At 43.3% G+C, this 17,079-nt stretch overlaps 2 protein-coding genes across 2 annotated transcripts in view; both read left to right on the forward strand.

Annotated features, from left to right (window-relative positions):
- Positions 1–451, forward strand: part of LOC311318190 (connector enhancer of kinase suppressor of ras 2) — a gene marked incomplete at both ends in the record, with an annotated part of 34,718 nt that extends 34,267 nt beyond the window's left edge. The window contains one exon of the mRNA XM_084449441.1: positions 230–451. Coding sequence (XP_084305567.1) covers positions 230–451 — 222 coding nt within the window. The remainder of the gene's footprint in view (positions 1–229) is intronic.
- Positions 452–3,136: 2,685 nt separating this feature from the next.
- Positions 3,137–11,205, forward strand: apool (apolipoprotein O-like). The gene is made up of 9 exons (XM_084449638.1): positions 3,137–3,163; positions 3,760–3,864; positions 5,831–5,950; positions 6,170–6,224; positions 6,320–6,418; positions 6,622–6,713; positions 6,834–6,932; positions 7,143–8,472; positions 10,118–11,205. Exons 1-9 carry the CDS (start codon positions 3,152–3,154, stop codon positions 10,204–10,206), a joined length of 2,001 nt encoding a protein of 666 aa, XP_084305764.1. The 5' UTR covers positions 3,137–3,151; the 3' UTR covers positions 10,207–11,205.
- Positions 11,206–17,079: the final 5,874 nt, after the last annotated feature.

Raw genomic sequence — 17,079 nt, forward strand, 5'->3', positions numbered from 1 at the left:
GGTTGAGTTGGGGAGGGAGGATTGGTAGGGGGTCTGTGTTTGATAAATTTTTCCCTTTTGCGTTGAAAATTACTAAACCGACGATATGGTAAAATGATCTCATGTATTAAGGGCCGATTTAAAAAAACGGCATGATCTGCTATCTATGGCGGCTCTGTTGAAGACAGCAGGGTTAGATTATATATTAGATGTTGATCCAATCTGACTGACTGTGTGCTGTTCCCCCCAGGCCAGAGAGTGTGAGCTGGCCATCATCAATCAAGTGCTGGAAGAGCCCGGCTTGAGCTCCCAGAGGTTTCAGGAGTGGAAGCAGCAGCACCACGAGCTGTTTCTGGACATCTGTGAGTTCGGCTCTGCCCCGACAGAGCCCCACCTGGAGGGCTCTGACCTCTCACCCCTGTCCCCTCCCCTGATGATGCACACCCACTCCTTCATCGAGACTCACGTGTGAGGCACCCCACCCCCCACCCCCCCAAATACAAGGAGACACTGTGGAATCACACCCTCCCCGCCACGCCCTCCTGACATCCATGCAGTCAGGAACCAGTCATGACAGTGTCCATACTACTGATAAACCAATCACTGTACTATGTGTACATACTGCACTGAGGAGAAGCAGAAGAGAGCTATGGTGTATATACTGTATATTTGGATCACATAGGGCCCTGTGGGGCACCCCTCTGCATGCCTGAAGAGAATCATCATCATCCTTCATTATCTTCAAAAGAGAAAATGCAACTGGTAGATTGAAAGACAAATGATGAGGAGGAGATGAGGACAACTGTTTTATGGCTTTTGCAGTGCATTTTTCCTTCTCTGATTGTCTCCATTATTATCTCATTCCTTTCATGAAAGGAAAGATGCTTTGTTTGTTTGGTTTTTCATTTTCCCTTTAATGCTGCTTGAAGAGGGAGAGAGAGAGATGTAGCAATGGGCTATGGGCATCATTCTGATTACAACAATGCACCTCCCTAATGGGCCAGATACTGTGCGACACTGACCCCCAAAAGCAGATCGATCCTGTGGGCTTAAACGTCTAGTCTGTGTGTTAGTGTGTGTGGAGGGAAGACTGAGTATAAGAAAGGTGGTTTGGCTTTTAATTCTTAAAGCTTGGTAGAGTTTGTTTGAAATGCTTTTTTGTTGTATGTTTGAATGCTGCATGTTTAACATGTACAGTACAGTGTGTATATTTCCATGTACTTTTATTTTTATTTTTAATTCAATCAAAGTAGTTAAGTACTCAAATAACTCACCGGTATGATTTGAAAACCATGCTGATATGTCTCTTTGTTTTGTATGCTTTCTCTAAGCTCTGTATGATTTTACTCATCATCATTATAGATTTGGTGAGATTTATTTTTAAAATCCAACAGCTGCATGGTAGTTAACATGTACATGTGCCATTGGGGTTGAGAAATAAATATGTTAAAAAAAATAATATATTGTTTGCATAGCAGCACCCTCTATTTAAAACTGTGAACTATATACTTGTGAATGCAATCTTTAGATTCTGTGTCCACAGAATCTTTTTACTTATATTTTTCTTAGAAAAACTATATAAAACACAAAAAGCATTGCGTCTCCTGAATGACTGTTTTTGCTTCACTTCAGCTGTTACAGAAGTTACCTCCTGATCTTAGGGCTTGACTCAGGTCCTGAGGTCTGCTCATGTATTAAATTCTCCTTCTGTGTCTTTATTTAGATCTTATGTGAATGTATGGGCTTATTTTGAAAGGAATCCCCGAAACGTAAGTGTGAACATTCGTGTCAGCTTACGTTATTTATTTGGGAATCATGAGTTGTGGAAGTTGGACTTCAATATGTTTGCATTCTGCGCAAAACAAGTTATGATCTCCACACATCTTTGTAGTTTGACAAACTTGATTGTTTCTTTGAAGACTTCTCTCTTTACTTGTGATAGTAGAAGTATGTCTTACCATGTTTTCCTTTGTGTCGCTTGATATTTCTGTCTGTAGGATACTGACATTGCAATTACCACCCAGCAGTGACTGTCCTAACACCTTTTAAAGCCTTGATGTTGTCTGGAATCTTGATGTACAGTTCTGTACATTGTACTGCAAGATATACAGAATTACTACACAGGCCATGCATTGTTTGATTACTTGTCATTAGATAAATACAGTAGGCTACTAATACAGTTCTAAAGTGTCCGCAGTTGTTACTCTCAAGTTGTTGCTCTCAGTTTTCTAAATTAACGACTAGCAGTACAGATATTGTAGAATGTATTTAATTTAACCAGAATGTAAATGTTCACAATGTTTTAAAACATCTTACATGAAACCAGTCCAAGCTTTCCAGGGTTCCACTGTGTCATTTTGGAGGTGTGCACCTCATAGTACACTGCGCAGGTGTGTAGCTAAGATGTAAGTTGCACTGCAACATTAAAAAAAGGAACATATTGCTCTTTTTTGGAAGTATATTATTACAAGTGTTATCGAGAAAGAGAAATACATTTATTCTTCCTATGAATTGAAAGTAGCCTTTTGTTTTCAGAAATATACAGTGCGAGGTTGTAAAACTCAAGTTGTAAAATCAATAAACTGAATTACTGCACACAAGAAACGTGTGTTTTATTATCACAACAATTTTCTTCTTGGAGATCCACGGGTAGTGTTGTTTGGGTAATGTTGTTTGGGGGGCGGGGGCAGGACAAGCAGCAATGAGCATGAACAACAATGTTTTAAAACACACGATTTTGTCATGACCATTTGGGATGGATTTTTTATTTTTTAAATAGGCTACAAGGGATGAAACATGGATGATTACAGAGAAACTATAGATCTACAATCTCCTTGGACTAGTACCCTACTAACACAGTGGGTTGCAGCAACGTTGCACATATGTTGTAGTTTGGTAAGTTGCAACATTACCATCAGGCGATGTTGTGACAACGTACATCTATGGTCGAATAACTTACCCTCCTTAGACTTTACAGCAACGTTGCTGTAACAGTGACAACGGTGGTGCCTAATAACGTGGCAGTGACGTTGTATTACAGTCCTATAGGGAGGGAAAGTGAAAACATGCGCCCCTAGCGGATTTGTTCCTATTGGAGAGGAGTTTCTAAAAGCGCGATCTGAAGTGTCCCTTGCTAGGACCAGTAGAGACACTGAGGGGGGAGGCAACTGTCATGGCTGCCACGGTAAGTATTCCTATTTTCGGCACCTTGAATATCAGCAACGTTTTACTTAGTTTGTATTGAAAGTGGTTGAAATGCAAGAAAGTGATTATCTGCTAAACATGTATGCCCAGCTGAAATTTTCTGACGTTATAGCATAACGGCATGCGAGTCCAACAACATGCCATTGCCTACACGCCCCCTAAGAACATGTTGTTCTCTTTGAGTTTTCATTGGATCCATAACAAGGTTCAGCGTTGTCCTGGATTGGCATGACGGAATGATCCAAGACAGCTTGGATTGGCGTGACGGATTCCGTTTAACTAATTGGATTCGGGATTCATTTTAGCTTCTTTTAGTAATCTGTGTCCTACTTTGAATCAGATATAGCGCATCGATTTAATTGATCACGTGTGCGTGCAAGGTCAAAAGAATTGTTGTTCACACTAAGGGCTACTGGATCATCAAAATACTTTTAATTAAATTATTAAACATTTTTAATATTTAATAATTTTGTTTTAGTACTTATGTTAAATGTTACATTAAAAGTTAGATTAGCTAATGTTAAGCTATACAGAGGAACAGTTTCATGTGTGAGCTGGATGTCTGTGTCTCTACAGGTGGTGAAGCTGGTTGCGGTCCCTGCAGCCCTGGGACTGGCGTCCTGCAGGGTGTACGCCCTGAGCGAAGAGAAAACACAGGCTCCCCTGCTCTCCCCAAGAGAGGTAAGCAGATGACTGCCCTGCTACGTCAATACATACAGTATTGCTACGTTGCTCACCCGTGCCAGATCCATTACGAGAGTCCCATCGACCTCTGCACTGGCTCAGCAAAAATATAGTGTGTGTATATTTTTGTATCACACACTGTATATTGTATCACTAATATGTCTGTATCACGTAGGTTATTATGTTACCTCTTATGGACTGTTCTAAATTCATGTGAGGGGGTCACTGGAAGAGTACTTATTGTGCTGGGAAATAAAAATGCACGACCCTCCCTCTGACAGAAATATATTTTTCTTTGACCCTCCCTGAGATATTGGAAATAAAAGATTGACCCTCCCCCAACACCAAATATGCACTATTCATTTTAATATGGTGTTCCTCGAAATGAGTAGAAAACCATGTGTCGAGTCAGCACAGGTTCAAAGAGACCCTATTGCTTATTATACTGATTACGTTATAGGCTACATGTTACTTTAATGTCAGTAGCGACTAGCAAATGAAAGAAGTGAAAGCACGCAGCTACGCAACAGTGAAATGCACTGGACTGAAAACAGACCGCATGTCTGTATTTCTTTGTTCTACACAAGCTGCTAAATCTTCCCCATCATCACCAGCAGAGTGCCACTGATTCGCCAATAAGGCAGCCATAGAGAAATGACAGCCTACACTGGGTCATACAAAACAGCTTGCTGAATTCCAGAAAGCTGAAGGAACTATTTTACTTTGATTCAAATTTGTATGACCCTCCCCTGGACTCAAATTAAAAAACAGTAACCCTCCCTTTAATCTGAGTACCCAGAAGTTCTCGATTCGGCGAAAACTTCTGGGAGGAAACCTCGATATTCGTGGTGAGGAAAATGGTTGTTTTTCAGAGAAATGTCTGTTTAATCTGATCCTGTCCGCTGTTTTCTAGTTATGATGATTGACCCCTGACTGTGGCTGTCGGCCGGAGTTTTGTCTCCCTTCCATAAACGTATGAGATAAAGATGACATTCCATGGCTGGTACACTCTGTGCCAAACACAATTGTTGTGGTTAGAGATAGAGACCTGGGCGCCGAGGCGGCGTAGGTTAACTTGACCAAACAAGGCCATGGAAGAGACCAGAAAGACAGTCTTATCGGAGAAGAGAAGAAGGGGGCTGGAACGCCCTCGAACCATAAGGACCGTGCTTGAGCTCAGATGCTTTGATTTTGAGTTCAGACAGCATACAGACAGTTCAGCGGTACATTAGACTATATGCCATCGTCTTTTGTATGTCAAACCTTCTGGAATAAACAGCTTTTACTTGTCGCTCAAATCCTGTATTGGAGAGATTCATTTGGAATACATCAGAAAAGGGACACTGGACTGTGTGGTACTGTGTGAGATTGGGGGTCGTCTTTTATTGTAATGAAACCACAACGCAGAGCAAAAGAAGGACAATAATAATAAAAGACAATGAAAGTCAACAGTGGACACCCATGAAAAGTCTCTTGGATTGTATGTGTGCAAGGATGATTGGCCCGCACAGATAGTGGGCTGTGTGGGCAGGCTAATTTGGCCTCTGATTGGTCACTGACCACAGCTTTCCACTTTTCTAACAAGTCCTGCATTCATATGAGCTGTTGACATATTTGGCACATAAAGTGCGATTTGAGCTACTTGGACTTTCTTCCATTATCACTTCACAGAGTTGGCTAGCTACAGTTCTCTTCTTTAATGGGGTGGATCAGTTTAAAATTTAGCCCCGACTATACTTTCCCGATTACATTCCCGATTACATTATGTTCAAATGCAGCTGGATTTGAAACGTAGGCACTGGCTCCGCCCCCATGCCTATGTTTTGTAGTTTTATTCCAGACTACCCTCCCTTTGACTAAAATTTAAAAAAGCATGACCCTCCCCTGTTTTCGTCCAGTGACCTCCTCCCCTCCCATACATGTTTCACGGTCCCTTAGCAGTGTGTTATTTTTCTGTTCTCAGCTGTCCATCTATGCCCCAGACCCCCCAGCGACGCACTATGTGGATGAAGAGCCGGGCCCCCTCCAGCGGGGGCTGGGGGTGATGCGGGTGGGCTTGCAGCCGTACATCAGATCAGTACAGGTACAGTCCAGCAGGCTCTGTTTAGAAATGACCCCTCCCCTCTACCTCTACTCACTATGAATATCAAACGTTTTTATTTTCTTCCCCTTCCTGGGTTTAATGCAGTTTCAAAATGGCTGCATGTAAACATGGTCTTATTTGGGTAATGACCGCGCCCCTGTCTGTTTGCATTGTAAACAGCCGTTTTTTTCCACTCACGTGCGGCCGTTGTCTTTGCAGAGTGTGTGTACGTCGGTCAAGGTGGGAGCTGTAACCGTGTATCATGCTGGACATGGTGAGGAGTGGAGGGGGTTTTAGACGTTTTAGGAACCACAGTGCCTTAAGAATAACCACAACCTTAACATTTGACTGTGTCCCCTCCCTTCCCAGACACCTATCACTTCCTGAGAGATCCACCGCCTGGATTTCTGCCAAGAGTCGGTGTGATCACAGTCTCTGGGTTAGCCGGTTTGATCTTGGCAAGGAAAGGTAATGAACTTCCTAATGCTTGGCAATACAGAACACATATTGCATCAGGTTGACTGATAACTTGCTCTCGACTCGATACACCCTGTGTCTGGGAGGGAATCAGAACTCTAGACCTGGCTGGCGGTAAAATGCGGTCCACCCCTTTTTTTTGCTTTGGTATCAATAATCCTGTATGATTGTCTGACTGACTGTCATCTGTATAGGATCACATCTGAAGAGACTGGGGCTTCCCCTGGGCATGGCCACGCTCGGCACTGCCGTGTGCTACCCCACTCAGACTGTGGGCGTCTTAAAGGTAGAGGCATAAGTCACACATTCAGCACATACAATACATACAGTAAGTCATGCAACCGACCATCGGGTACTCATATTGGGTGTGGCTGGTGCCTGAGAACGTGTCTCTCTTGTGCTACAGCTGACTGGGAAGAAGATGTATTCGGCCAGCCAGTGGACCACGTCGTCTGTGGCTTCAATATTTAAATCCAAACCCAAAGAAGCAACTGTCAGTCTTGAGGTACCGCACCTGTCAACTGTGAGGAACACGGTTTTGACGCTGTTGTAAAAAGTGTTTTCCATGGAGTCATAGATAAACTACAAAAGTATGCATGGGGCAGCCCACTGCTAACGACACGGAAAGATTCCAAAATATAACACGCCATAATATCTCTGAGAGTTTGAACATGATATTCACTCGTTTCTTAACCAGAAACTTATTTTTAACCAGCAAGCGCCACCGGTTCCGGTGTCTGAGCCGGATGTACAGCCGGAAAAGCCCCTCGCTGAGGCATCTGAGCCAATCACGCCTGCTGTGGACGACGCCCCCTCTTCTGAGCCCAGCTCTGCCCCAGCCGCCGACGAGGCCGCCCCTGCCCCAGAGCCCACAGCGGAGGCTGCCCCTGCCCCAGCTGCTGCCGAGAGTCCTGCTGACACTGCTCCTGTAGAAGAGGCTGCACCTCCTGCTCCTCCTGTAGAGGAGGCTGCTCCTGCCCCTGTAGAGGACGCTGCTCCTGTAGAAGAGGCTGCACCTCCTCTTCCTCCTGTAGAGGAGGCTGCACCTCCTCTTCCTCCTGTAGAGGAGGCTGCTCCTGTAGAAGAGGCTGCACCTCCTGTTCCTCCTGTAGAGGAGGCTGCTCCTGTAGAAGAGGCTGCACCTCCTCTTCCTCCTGTAGAGGAGGCTGCTCCTGTAGAAGAGCCTGCACCTCCAGTTCCTCCTGTAGAGGAGGCTGCTCCTGCCCCTGTAGAGGAGGCTGCTCCTGTAGAAGAGGCTGCACCTCCTGTTCCTCCTGTAGAGGAGGTTGCTCCTGTACCTGTAGAAGAGGCTGCACCTTCTGCTGCTCTTGTAGAGGAGGCTGCTCCTCCTCCTACACCTGTAGAGGAGGCTGCTCCTGATCCTCCTGCTGCCCCTGTAGAAGAGTCTGCAGCTCCTGCTGCTCCTGTAGAGGGATCTGAGCTTCCTACTGCCCCCGTAGAAGAGCCTGCTCCCGTAGAGGAGGCTGCTGCTCCTGCCCCTGTAGAAGAGGCTGCTCCTGCCCCCGTAGAAGAGGCAGCTCCTGCCCCCGTAGAAGAGGCAGCTCCTGCCCCCGTAGAAGAGGCTGCTCCTGCCCCCGTAGAGGAGGCTGCTGCTCCTGCCCCCGTAGAGGAGGCTGCTGCTCCTGCCCCCGTAGAGGAGGCTGCTGCTCCTGCCCCCATAGAGGAGGCTGCTCCTCCTGTCTCTGCTGCTGCTGTAGAAGAGATTCCTCCTCCACTAATGGAGGAAGTGGCCCCTGCTCCTCCTCCGGCTGAGGAGATCCCTCCATCTGTTCCTGCTGAGGAGGCGACCCCCATGGCTCCTCCTCCCGTAGAGGAGTCTGCCCCTGCCCCGGCTGAAGAGACGGCTCCTCCTCCCGTAGAGGAGTCTGCCCCGGCCCCGGCTGAAGAGACGGCTCCTCCTCCCGTAGAGGAGTCTGCCCCTGCCCCGGCCCCGGCTGAAGAGACGGCTCCTCCACCTGCCCCAGCTGAGCACACCGAGTCAGCCGCCCCACCTCCAGCCGAGGAGGCTCAAGTTGTGGTTGAGGGTGAGTTTCACAATCGGTCAAAAGATTTGGAATCAAAGCGATTTAAATGCTCTCCAGTAACAAACCCTTCATTCTAGGGCACAGCTGTTATTTTAATAGTATGATAATTGATTGAGCTGTCGACCTTTCCTTTGATTAATCAGGTAGTTGGAATTTTAAAAAGGCTTTTTTTTGCATTTTTAATGTATGCTAATGTTTATCAAACATTCAAACGTGTTCTGTGCATTACAGTACAAATGGCAAGCAATGTTTTAGCCTGCATACTGTAGACTAAATGCTTTAACTTACAGGTGTGCATGCTTACATAAATAATGGATAAAAGCATTAACACAAAAAAGAAAATTCCTATTAAGTAATGCATGAAAACGCATTGCCCACATATCCCCAGACCAATGTGATAGAAGTAAGTAACCTAATGGAAGATCGAGTTGGCGTGATATCAGACAGAATTTTCAACTTAAGTCTGACATTTCTTCCACTCTAACTGATTTCCGTGGGGGAGGGAGCTTTGATTTTCCCAAACCAATCACCAGAGACCAACGTATTTGCCTGAATCGAACGTCATTCTAAGTTGAAATGAGAACGCAAAAAAAACATCTACCCTTTGAATAAATGCCTTCAAAGCAGAGTGCTGTTCAGATTTCAGAGTAATTGGTAATTTCTGGGTCCTGGCTGGACTGGCGTGTCTTATACAGTAGAACTAGTATATGTAGTAACGTTGTTAATAAGAAAAATGAATCCACTACACAGATCTGCTGTGTGAAATGAAGACAGGCATGGGGAATTCTGTTGCGCTTGCACTTCACTTGAAGCAGTCTGCCGGAGACAACAAAATATGAGTGACTGGCGAATCGTGCTTGAAGTTTGATAATGCCGTTCATTATCATAATGTCTTCTTATAATCAATTGGAAATGAAATGCGTCAGCTGGCACAGATGGATTCATGCGATACTGTTGTGTCCCCATGCCATTTGCATATCCACATTACCGTCTTGTAGCATGACTCCAAGGAGTTTATTTTTGGTTACAAAAGTCTCATTTTAATGTGGGTGAATCTATATTACCCACACTTGTTTATGTGTCCATTTTCGACAAATGTCGTTTCTTGTATGTAGTTTATTTTTAGATTATTATTTTGTGGTCGGGTCGTTCAGAACTTCCTTGGAATGACAAAACGATTTACTGTAGTAGCCTACGCCGCCGACAAGAGACAGAGCAAGCAAATATGACTTATATATTGTCAAAAGTAACGTTACTAGTAAGACCTATGTAATTACCTTGTCGGTGGCCAACGTTCCGTCTTCAAAACACCCGGCTCAGGTAGCTAAGGTTTACGACGTGCGCGGGGAGGCTCATGGGAAATGTGGTCTTTTTGGGCGGAAAACACTTCCGCTTCCAGAAACTCCACGTAGGGCCTTTAATGTACTATACCTGTAATTTGGAAAACTTGTGTAGCACTCTTCTCCTCACTCGCTCCACCTCAACTTCTCTCTGCACGTCCGCCCCATCTCTCAAGTGAAAACGTTCGTGAATCGTTAATGGAATCGTATTTTTATTATCGACGTCATCGGTAATTATCGATTTGTTGTTGCAGACCTGCTGCACATCTCGGTGAATAAATGTTGTTTTTTTGGTGCTGTTCCAGAGAAACCACGCTTCATCCTCAACCCCAAACTAGTGGACCACGGTCAAGCTGACCCCGAGGACGCTGACCTCTACAGCACGCGTGGATGAAGAGGAGGAGGAGGGTGGGAGGGATGGAAGGAAGGAATGGAAGGAATGAGTTGATTGGAAAGGATGACGATCAGGATAAAACTACATATGTTGATGCCAGGTTTTGCAGGCACCTACTGTAGTACTCTTACCTCAACAATAGGGAACAATCATTCATGTGAATCTTACCTCTGTCATCTGTTACACAGCTGAGGTGCCTGTAGTTTACACACAGTCCGTTTAGACTCACAGGGGAATAGAGTGCACAGCATCACCTGCTGCCCGGGAAACCTCTTCCCTCTGCTCCCAGAGGCACCACACAAGCTTTACCAGCACCTACTGTCTGTGAATCTGTTCATCTGTTATGTTATCTAACACACTGGACATTACACACTATAGGATGTTTTCATTGTACCTTTCATCTCTTCAATGGTATTGTCAGTCACATTTGATATGAATATACTATACTTTTTGTTGGTCCAATTTGTGTTGTCAATCATACAGTATAATTGTATTATCAGTTAGGGTAGTCTATGCAATGAGATCCGTGAGGTATGTTGTGAGCACTTTTTACACTCTTCCCATTTTATTTAATCAACGGCCTCAATGGCATATTTTTTTCTTTTGTGGGGTCTTAATGTTAGGTAAATGTGTGTCGTGTGGCTCTCTAAAGCTGTAGTAAAAAACTCCCTAACAAGCCGGCACACAGCAAGGCCACCTGAAGCTCATGTCACATTAGGAACTGGAGGTGTTCATCTTTTGAGCGCAAAACCTGTGCGCATCTCACTTTGGAAACAATTCAAAATCCACCATACTGAACATCCATTATGTATTTGGGTATTTGAACTCAACTGATTTGGTTTTACAGTTTTAATAGTATTTTGTAATCTGTTAGCACAGTGCTATTTAAACTGCAGAATTTACAACTTAAGGTTTCTAAGCTTTTCCTTCAGGGTTTCAGGAGGAATCATCCTCACTATGATGATAATGTCTATATGTGTTCTTTTGTGCAATAGAATTGCCAAAATGCAAATAAAAGGGAAAAATGTTGCCAAAACTGCCCCCCCCCCTCTCATTTTCCATACAGGTCAACAAGTTGGTCTAGTGTTGGTCATGTAAGTAAGCATTGACCACTGATTATGGTAAACATATTGCACTAAGCATGATATAGGTAACATGATTTATACAGCACAGCACATTTCAAACATGAGGGAACTAAATGTGCCTCACATAAAAACATGTTTGAAGACATTTTTAGATAAAGTAAAATATGATTTAAAAAACAAAATACATTTAAATAAAATCTAAACATATTAGATCATTTAAATTAAAGAATAAAATAAGATCTGTATTTTACTAAAGTGCAAGGATAAGGTCTTAGCAATAGTCAAAATGCAAGGTTTGCAGGTTAGCAGAAAGCAGTGGTGAACATAAACACTTTTAGTCTGGATTTAAAAGTAATCAGTGTTGGAGCAAGTCTCAAATCTTCTGGAAGTTTATTCAAGCTTTTTGTTGTTGCGTAGCTACAGTACATTCTCCATGTTTTGTTTTGTTTTGTTTTGACTGAGGGCAGGCCCTTAACCATTTAGTGATTTACAGATTATAGATGAACAATATTTTGAAATCAATTCTCTGACAGATCGGAGCAATGCAACGATTTGAGAATAGGTGAAATATGTTTTCTAGTCTTTGTTAGAACTCTTAGCAGCAGCATTTTACACTAAATGATGGTGAAATGAAATGGTGCTCAGTGAGCACAGACCTCTGCCCATGAATGCATTTTGTGGCTCTGTGTGCATGTGTGTGAGCAGGACATGTTTGGGGTGGTGGAGGTGAATGGCCGGCCATGTTTGGGTTTCATGAAAATCGGCCTGGGAGTTTTTACGTAATTCTACTAACTTTGTTATTTATTTAAAGGGGAACGCCGCTGTCATACAGTAGCAAGATTAGCTCAAATGTCGCTTTGTCCTTAATGAAACCGATCCGTACACACCAACTTTTAACCGATCCGTGCAGTAGTAAGCCAGCTCCTTTTTCCTCTGTGCGCGCAGCCCCTTTATAATGGAGGTCTATGGGCCCTGTTAAAAACTATGATAAACATGCATTTTCAAGGCAGGAAGCACCATGAAGCCCCTTACCGGTCTCAGTAGAATGTTGTCTTGTGACATGAATCGCCATCTCCATGTGTTGACGTGTTAGGCATGGCTAGGAGGATGTAAACAATCGTCTAGCTTTACCACGCCGGAAGTTTACAGTGCGAAAGGTATGGTGTAGTGCGTTCGGAGAAATAGTTCTGGCTCAAATGGAGCTTTTGATTCAATATATCGGTTTGAGAATGCGATATATTTCACATGACAGCATAATAACACCGGTAAGATCACACCCTGCGCTTCCTGCCTTAAAAATGCATGTTTATCATAGTTTTTAGCAGAGGCCCATAGACCTCCATTATAAAGGGGGTGCGCGCACAGAGGAAAAAGGAGCTAGCTATGATCATCTAGCCATACCTCAGCAGCCCAGTTGGTGTCTTACAGGGTTCGATCCTCGAGCCTCTACTGTTTTCATTATACATAAATGATCTCCCAGATGTATGTCCTGATCATAACATGATTTGTAAATATACACATTGATTTAAAACACATTATCAACATAACTTGTAAATGATGTGTTCAACATTAATTAATGTTAGTTAATATGTAGTAAAACATTTGTAAATGTTTTTAAGAATGCCTTATTTATTTGTTTTTCATGTTTATCAAATGATTTGTTAAACATTTACTAAAAGTCTGCAAATCATTTGTAGACATTATTGCAGCCCCAAAGACTGTTATAAACTACTAGTTTATAATGAACTAATCATTAACAAATCATTTATACATGTATATAAATGAGTCATATATAATTTATAAATACACTAGTTTAACATTGAAAAATGATCTGTAGATGATTTATAACACATCAACAGTACCTGTAAATGATTTGTTCAACATTAAATAACATTAGTTCATGTGTAGTAACTCATTTTTAATTTCTTTTAAGAATAACATTTTACACTAATTACTAGCCGTCTTTGTTTTTCATGTTTAACAAATGATTTGTTAAACATTCATAAAACATCTACAAATCATTTGTAAAGGTTTTTGCATGCGCTAATCTAAAGTGTAAATTATTAATGTCTATAAAACATCTATAAATCATTTGTAGAGGTTTTTGCATGCGTCAATCTAAAGTTGAAACTATTTATCATTTACAAATGTCTTATGGTCTTTTTCTTCACCTCTTATAAATGATGTGTAAATGTTGTAGACAGCTTTGTTTCTTTGTGACATAAAAAAATAACGACAGAATGATGAAAATAGAATAGAACAGCATGATTCGGATCCATTCCTAGGTTCTAAGTTAGACCATGCTCCACCCCTCCACCCCTCCACCGAGTTTCATGACAATTTTTTGCATAATCCTAGTCCAAAAAATGAATGGAGGCGAAGGGCTGGCTGTGTTTGGGCAGCTCATGGACCTGCCCCGTGATTCGGACCCAATCCAAACTTTAATGGGTTCTAAGACGGCAACTTTGGCAGGGATTAGTTGATTGGAGTCCAGTAAATGCAACTGATTGGACATTATTTGGAAAGATACACACCTGTCTACTGTACTGTATGTAAAGTAATATAATAACCAACAGTTGACAGTGCATATGAGAGCCAAAAGCAAGCCATGAAGTTGAGGAAAATGTTTGTAGACCTCCGAGACATCTGGGAAAGGGTATAAAAAATTTACAGCATTGCTGTCCAGAAGAACACAGTGGCCTCCATCATTCTTAAATGGAAGAAGTTTGGAACCCCCAGGGGAACCTCCACCTAGAACTGTCCGCCTGGCCAAACTGAGTAATCGGGGGAGAAGGGCCTTGGTTAGGGAGGTGACCAGTGACCCGGTGGTCACTCTGACAGAGCTCCAGCATTCCTCTGTGGAGATGAAGAATCTTCCAGAAGGACAACCATCTCTGCAGCACTCCACCAATCAGGCCTTTATGGTAGAGTGGCCAGACAGAAGCCTCTCCTCAGTAAAAGGCACATGACAGCCTGCTTGGAGTTTGCCAAAAGGCACCTGAAGGACTCTCAGACTATGAGAAAGAAGATTCTCTGGTCTGATTAAACCAAGATTGAACTCTTTGGTCTGAATGCCAAGGGTCACGTCTGGAGGAAACCAGGCACTGCTCATCACCTAGCTAATATCATCCCTACTGTGAAGCATAGTGATGACAGCATCATGCTGTGGGGGATGTTTTTGAGCGGCAGGAACTGGGAGACTAGTCAGGATAGAGGGAAAGATAAATGGAGCAAAATACAGAGAGACCTGCTCCAGAGCACTCAGGACTTAAGACTGGGGTGAAGGGTTACCTTCCAACAGGACAATGACCCTAAGCACACAGCCAAGACAACGAAGGAGTGGCTTTGGGACAAGTCCTTGATTGTCTTCGAGTGGCCCAGCCAGAGCCCAGATTTGAACCCAGTTGAACATCTCTGGAAAGACCTGAAAATAGCTCTGCAGCGACACTCCCCATCTAACCTGACAGAGCTTGAGAGGATCTGCACAGAAGAATGGGAGAAATACCCCAAATACAGGTGTGCCAAGATTGTAGCGTCATACCCAAGAAGACTTGAGGCTGTAATCGCTGCCAAAGGTGCCTCAACAAAGTAGTAAAGGGTGTGAATACCTACTGTACTGTATATGTACATGTGATATTTCTGTTGTTTTATTTTTAATACATTTGCAAAAAAATCAAAAAACTTTTTCACTTTGTCATTATGGGGTATTGTATCTAGATTGATGAGGAAAATAAATATAATCAATTTTGGAATAAGGCTGTAACATAAAATGTGGACAAAGTGAAGGGGTGTGAGTACTTTCCAGATGCACAGTATCTACATAAATGCCTTTCAAATTACCATTTCACTTACTGGTCAGTGTCATGGAGTTTCCAGGGCTTGGAGACCATTGCTCTGAGAACTCTTGCAAGCGCTTGGATTTCCTGCCAATGTGATGTGATGCCTGTGAAGAGATTTTTTGTAAAGATCATATGTGGTTTCATTCGTCAGAGCAATATATTTATTCCTCAGAAAGGAAGCATTAGATCAAGCTTGGCTTTATTAGGCATCTGGCACTAGAGGGCACTCGTACATTTTGGTTTTGCCCAATTCAGCATTAGTCTGTTCAAAAGAGAGAGTCACAGTCCTGACCAATGGGAACTCAGCCCAGTACCACTGCTTACAATCAAGAGGAGTTATCACCTTCTAGTTCTTTATCGTGTAAGTTACCACAATCAGTTCTTACTACAGTAAGTCTCTGAACATGGGTCAACGTCGGTCAAAACAATGATTCATAAAGCCATCAGAGCCCCGAGGAGAATACTCTGTGTTTAAACCTGATACTCTCACATGTGAGTGTATTAATGGCAGTGTCCATCCATCCATAAACCCAGTGTGAAGCCTGTGTATGGAATGTGACTCGGGCCTGCCTGGAGTATTACACCCTGTTAACCAATATCCCCTCTCCTGTTTTTGGTTATGATAACATGAGAGCTATGAGGCTGTGGGCCTCCATTCCTTTTTGGGGATGTGGGTGAAACGTGAGGATTCCTTGTGCTGTACTTTAGTTGTTCAGGGAGCTCTCAGTTTAAACAGGGTTGTTTCATGTTTGAAACAATTTACTGTCAGCACCACTGTTTTGCAAAGGGCGATAAACTCACTGTGACACGTTGTTTTCCATATTTCAACACTGTTCCGGCATCAATTATCAGATGAAGCCTTTCTGTTTTGTTTGGATGCCCCTATGCCCCTATGTACAAGTGTGAAGGACTGGACATCAGTCACATTTACTCCTTTAAGTCTTTAGCAGAATGTTCTAAAATAGAGGCTACAGAGAAGATTGGATTGTTATGACTTGAAATTGTAACACTTACAGTACAAGTAGGCCTTAATGGTGTACGCAAAAGCATTCAGGGGTCCGTTCTTGACTGCATGATTTCAAACTCTGACAAGAAGCAGACGGCGGAGCACTGGGATTTGTTGTGATCTTTGAGTCAACTGGGGATAACCGTGGCTATTAAGAGGCAGGTCTACGCGGTCCTCATCATCTGACTCCCTCCGCCCTGGGGTCACGCCATGGGATGAATGCCAGTGGATTTTATGTTCTATGGCGCTGCCTGATATGTACAGTAGGCTACTAAACTGTGGTCACTTACTGGATTTTTAAATAGCCCAGCTGGAGGGACCCACAAACACTGGACTCTGCTGCTCCATCTGCGCTGGTGCAGTGTGTGAGAACCGATGGAGATAGGGACATAAAGGGAACTTTGCTATTATATACTTACTTACATGTATATACTATGCATGGCTTTAGATTGGTCAGTCTGGTTGCTATAGCAACTGGACATTCTTTCTTGCCCCTCTGAGCCAGTGCTGGGTTCACAGTACTCGGAGCAAAGACTTTTTTTTCCTCCCCTTTGACATCGTGTCAGTTTTTTATCGTCCCCAGGCTCCTGCTCCCCCATATTTGCATCCTGTGTCTTTTCTGGTCCCACACTCATTTTCTGCTTTTTTTTTTTCTCAGGGTCATTTTTCCACACCGCCATCTTGAAAATCTCTGACTGTCATTTGATGACATTTGAATCCTTTGGAAGTGTAGGCTACTACTGTTGTGAATGCAGTCACGGCCGTGTTACTAAGGATTGCTGCTCCTGTGAGTGAGGATGTCTTGCTCTCCTGCAGGGTGCCCTGTGGTGTGTCAGAGACCATAACTGTGTAATGTATTTTTCCGTATCAGTTACTCTCATAATGAGGAAGATAGTGGAGTCAGTTACTTCTGGATGTCATTGATACTTCCCATAGCAACTAC

This window comes from Borostomias antarcticus (assembly GCF_949987555.1).
Source record: "Borostomias antarcticus genome assembly, chromosome: 15".
Lineage (NCBI taxonomy): Eukaryota > Metazoa > Chordata > Actinopteri > Stomiiformes > Stomiidae > Borostomias > Borostomias antarcticus.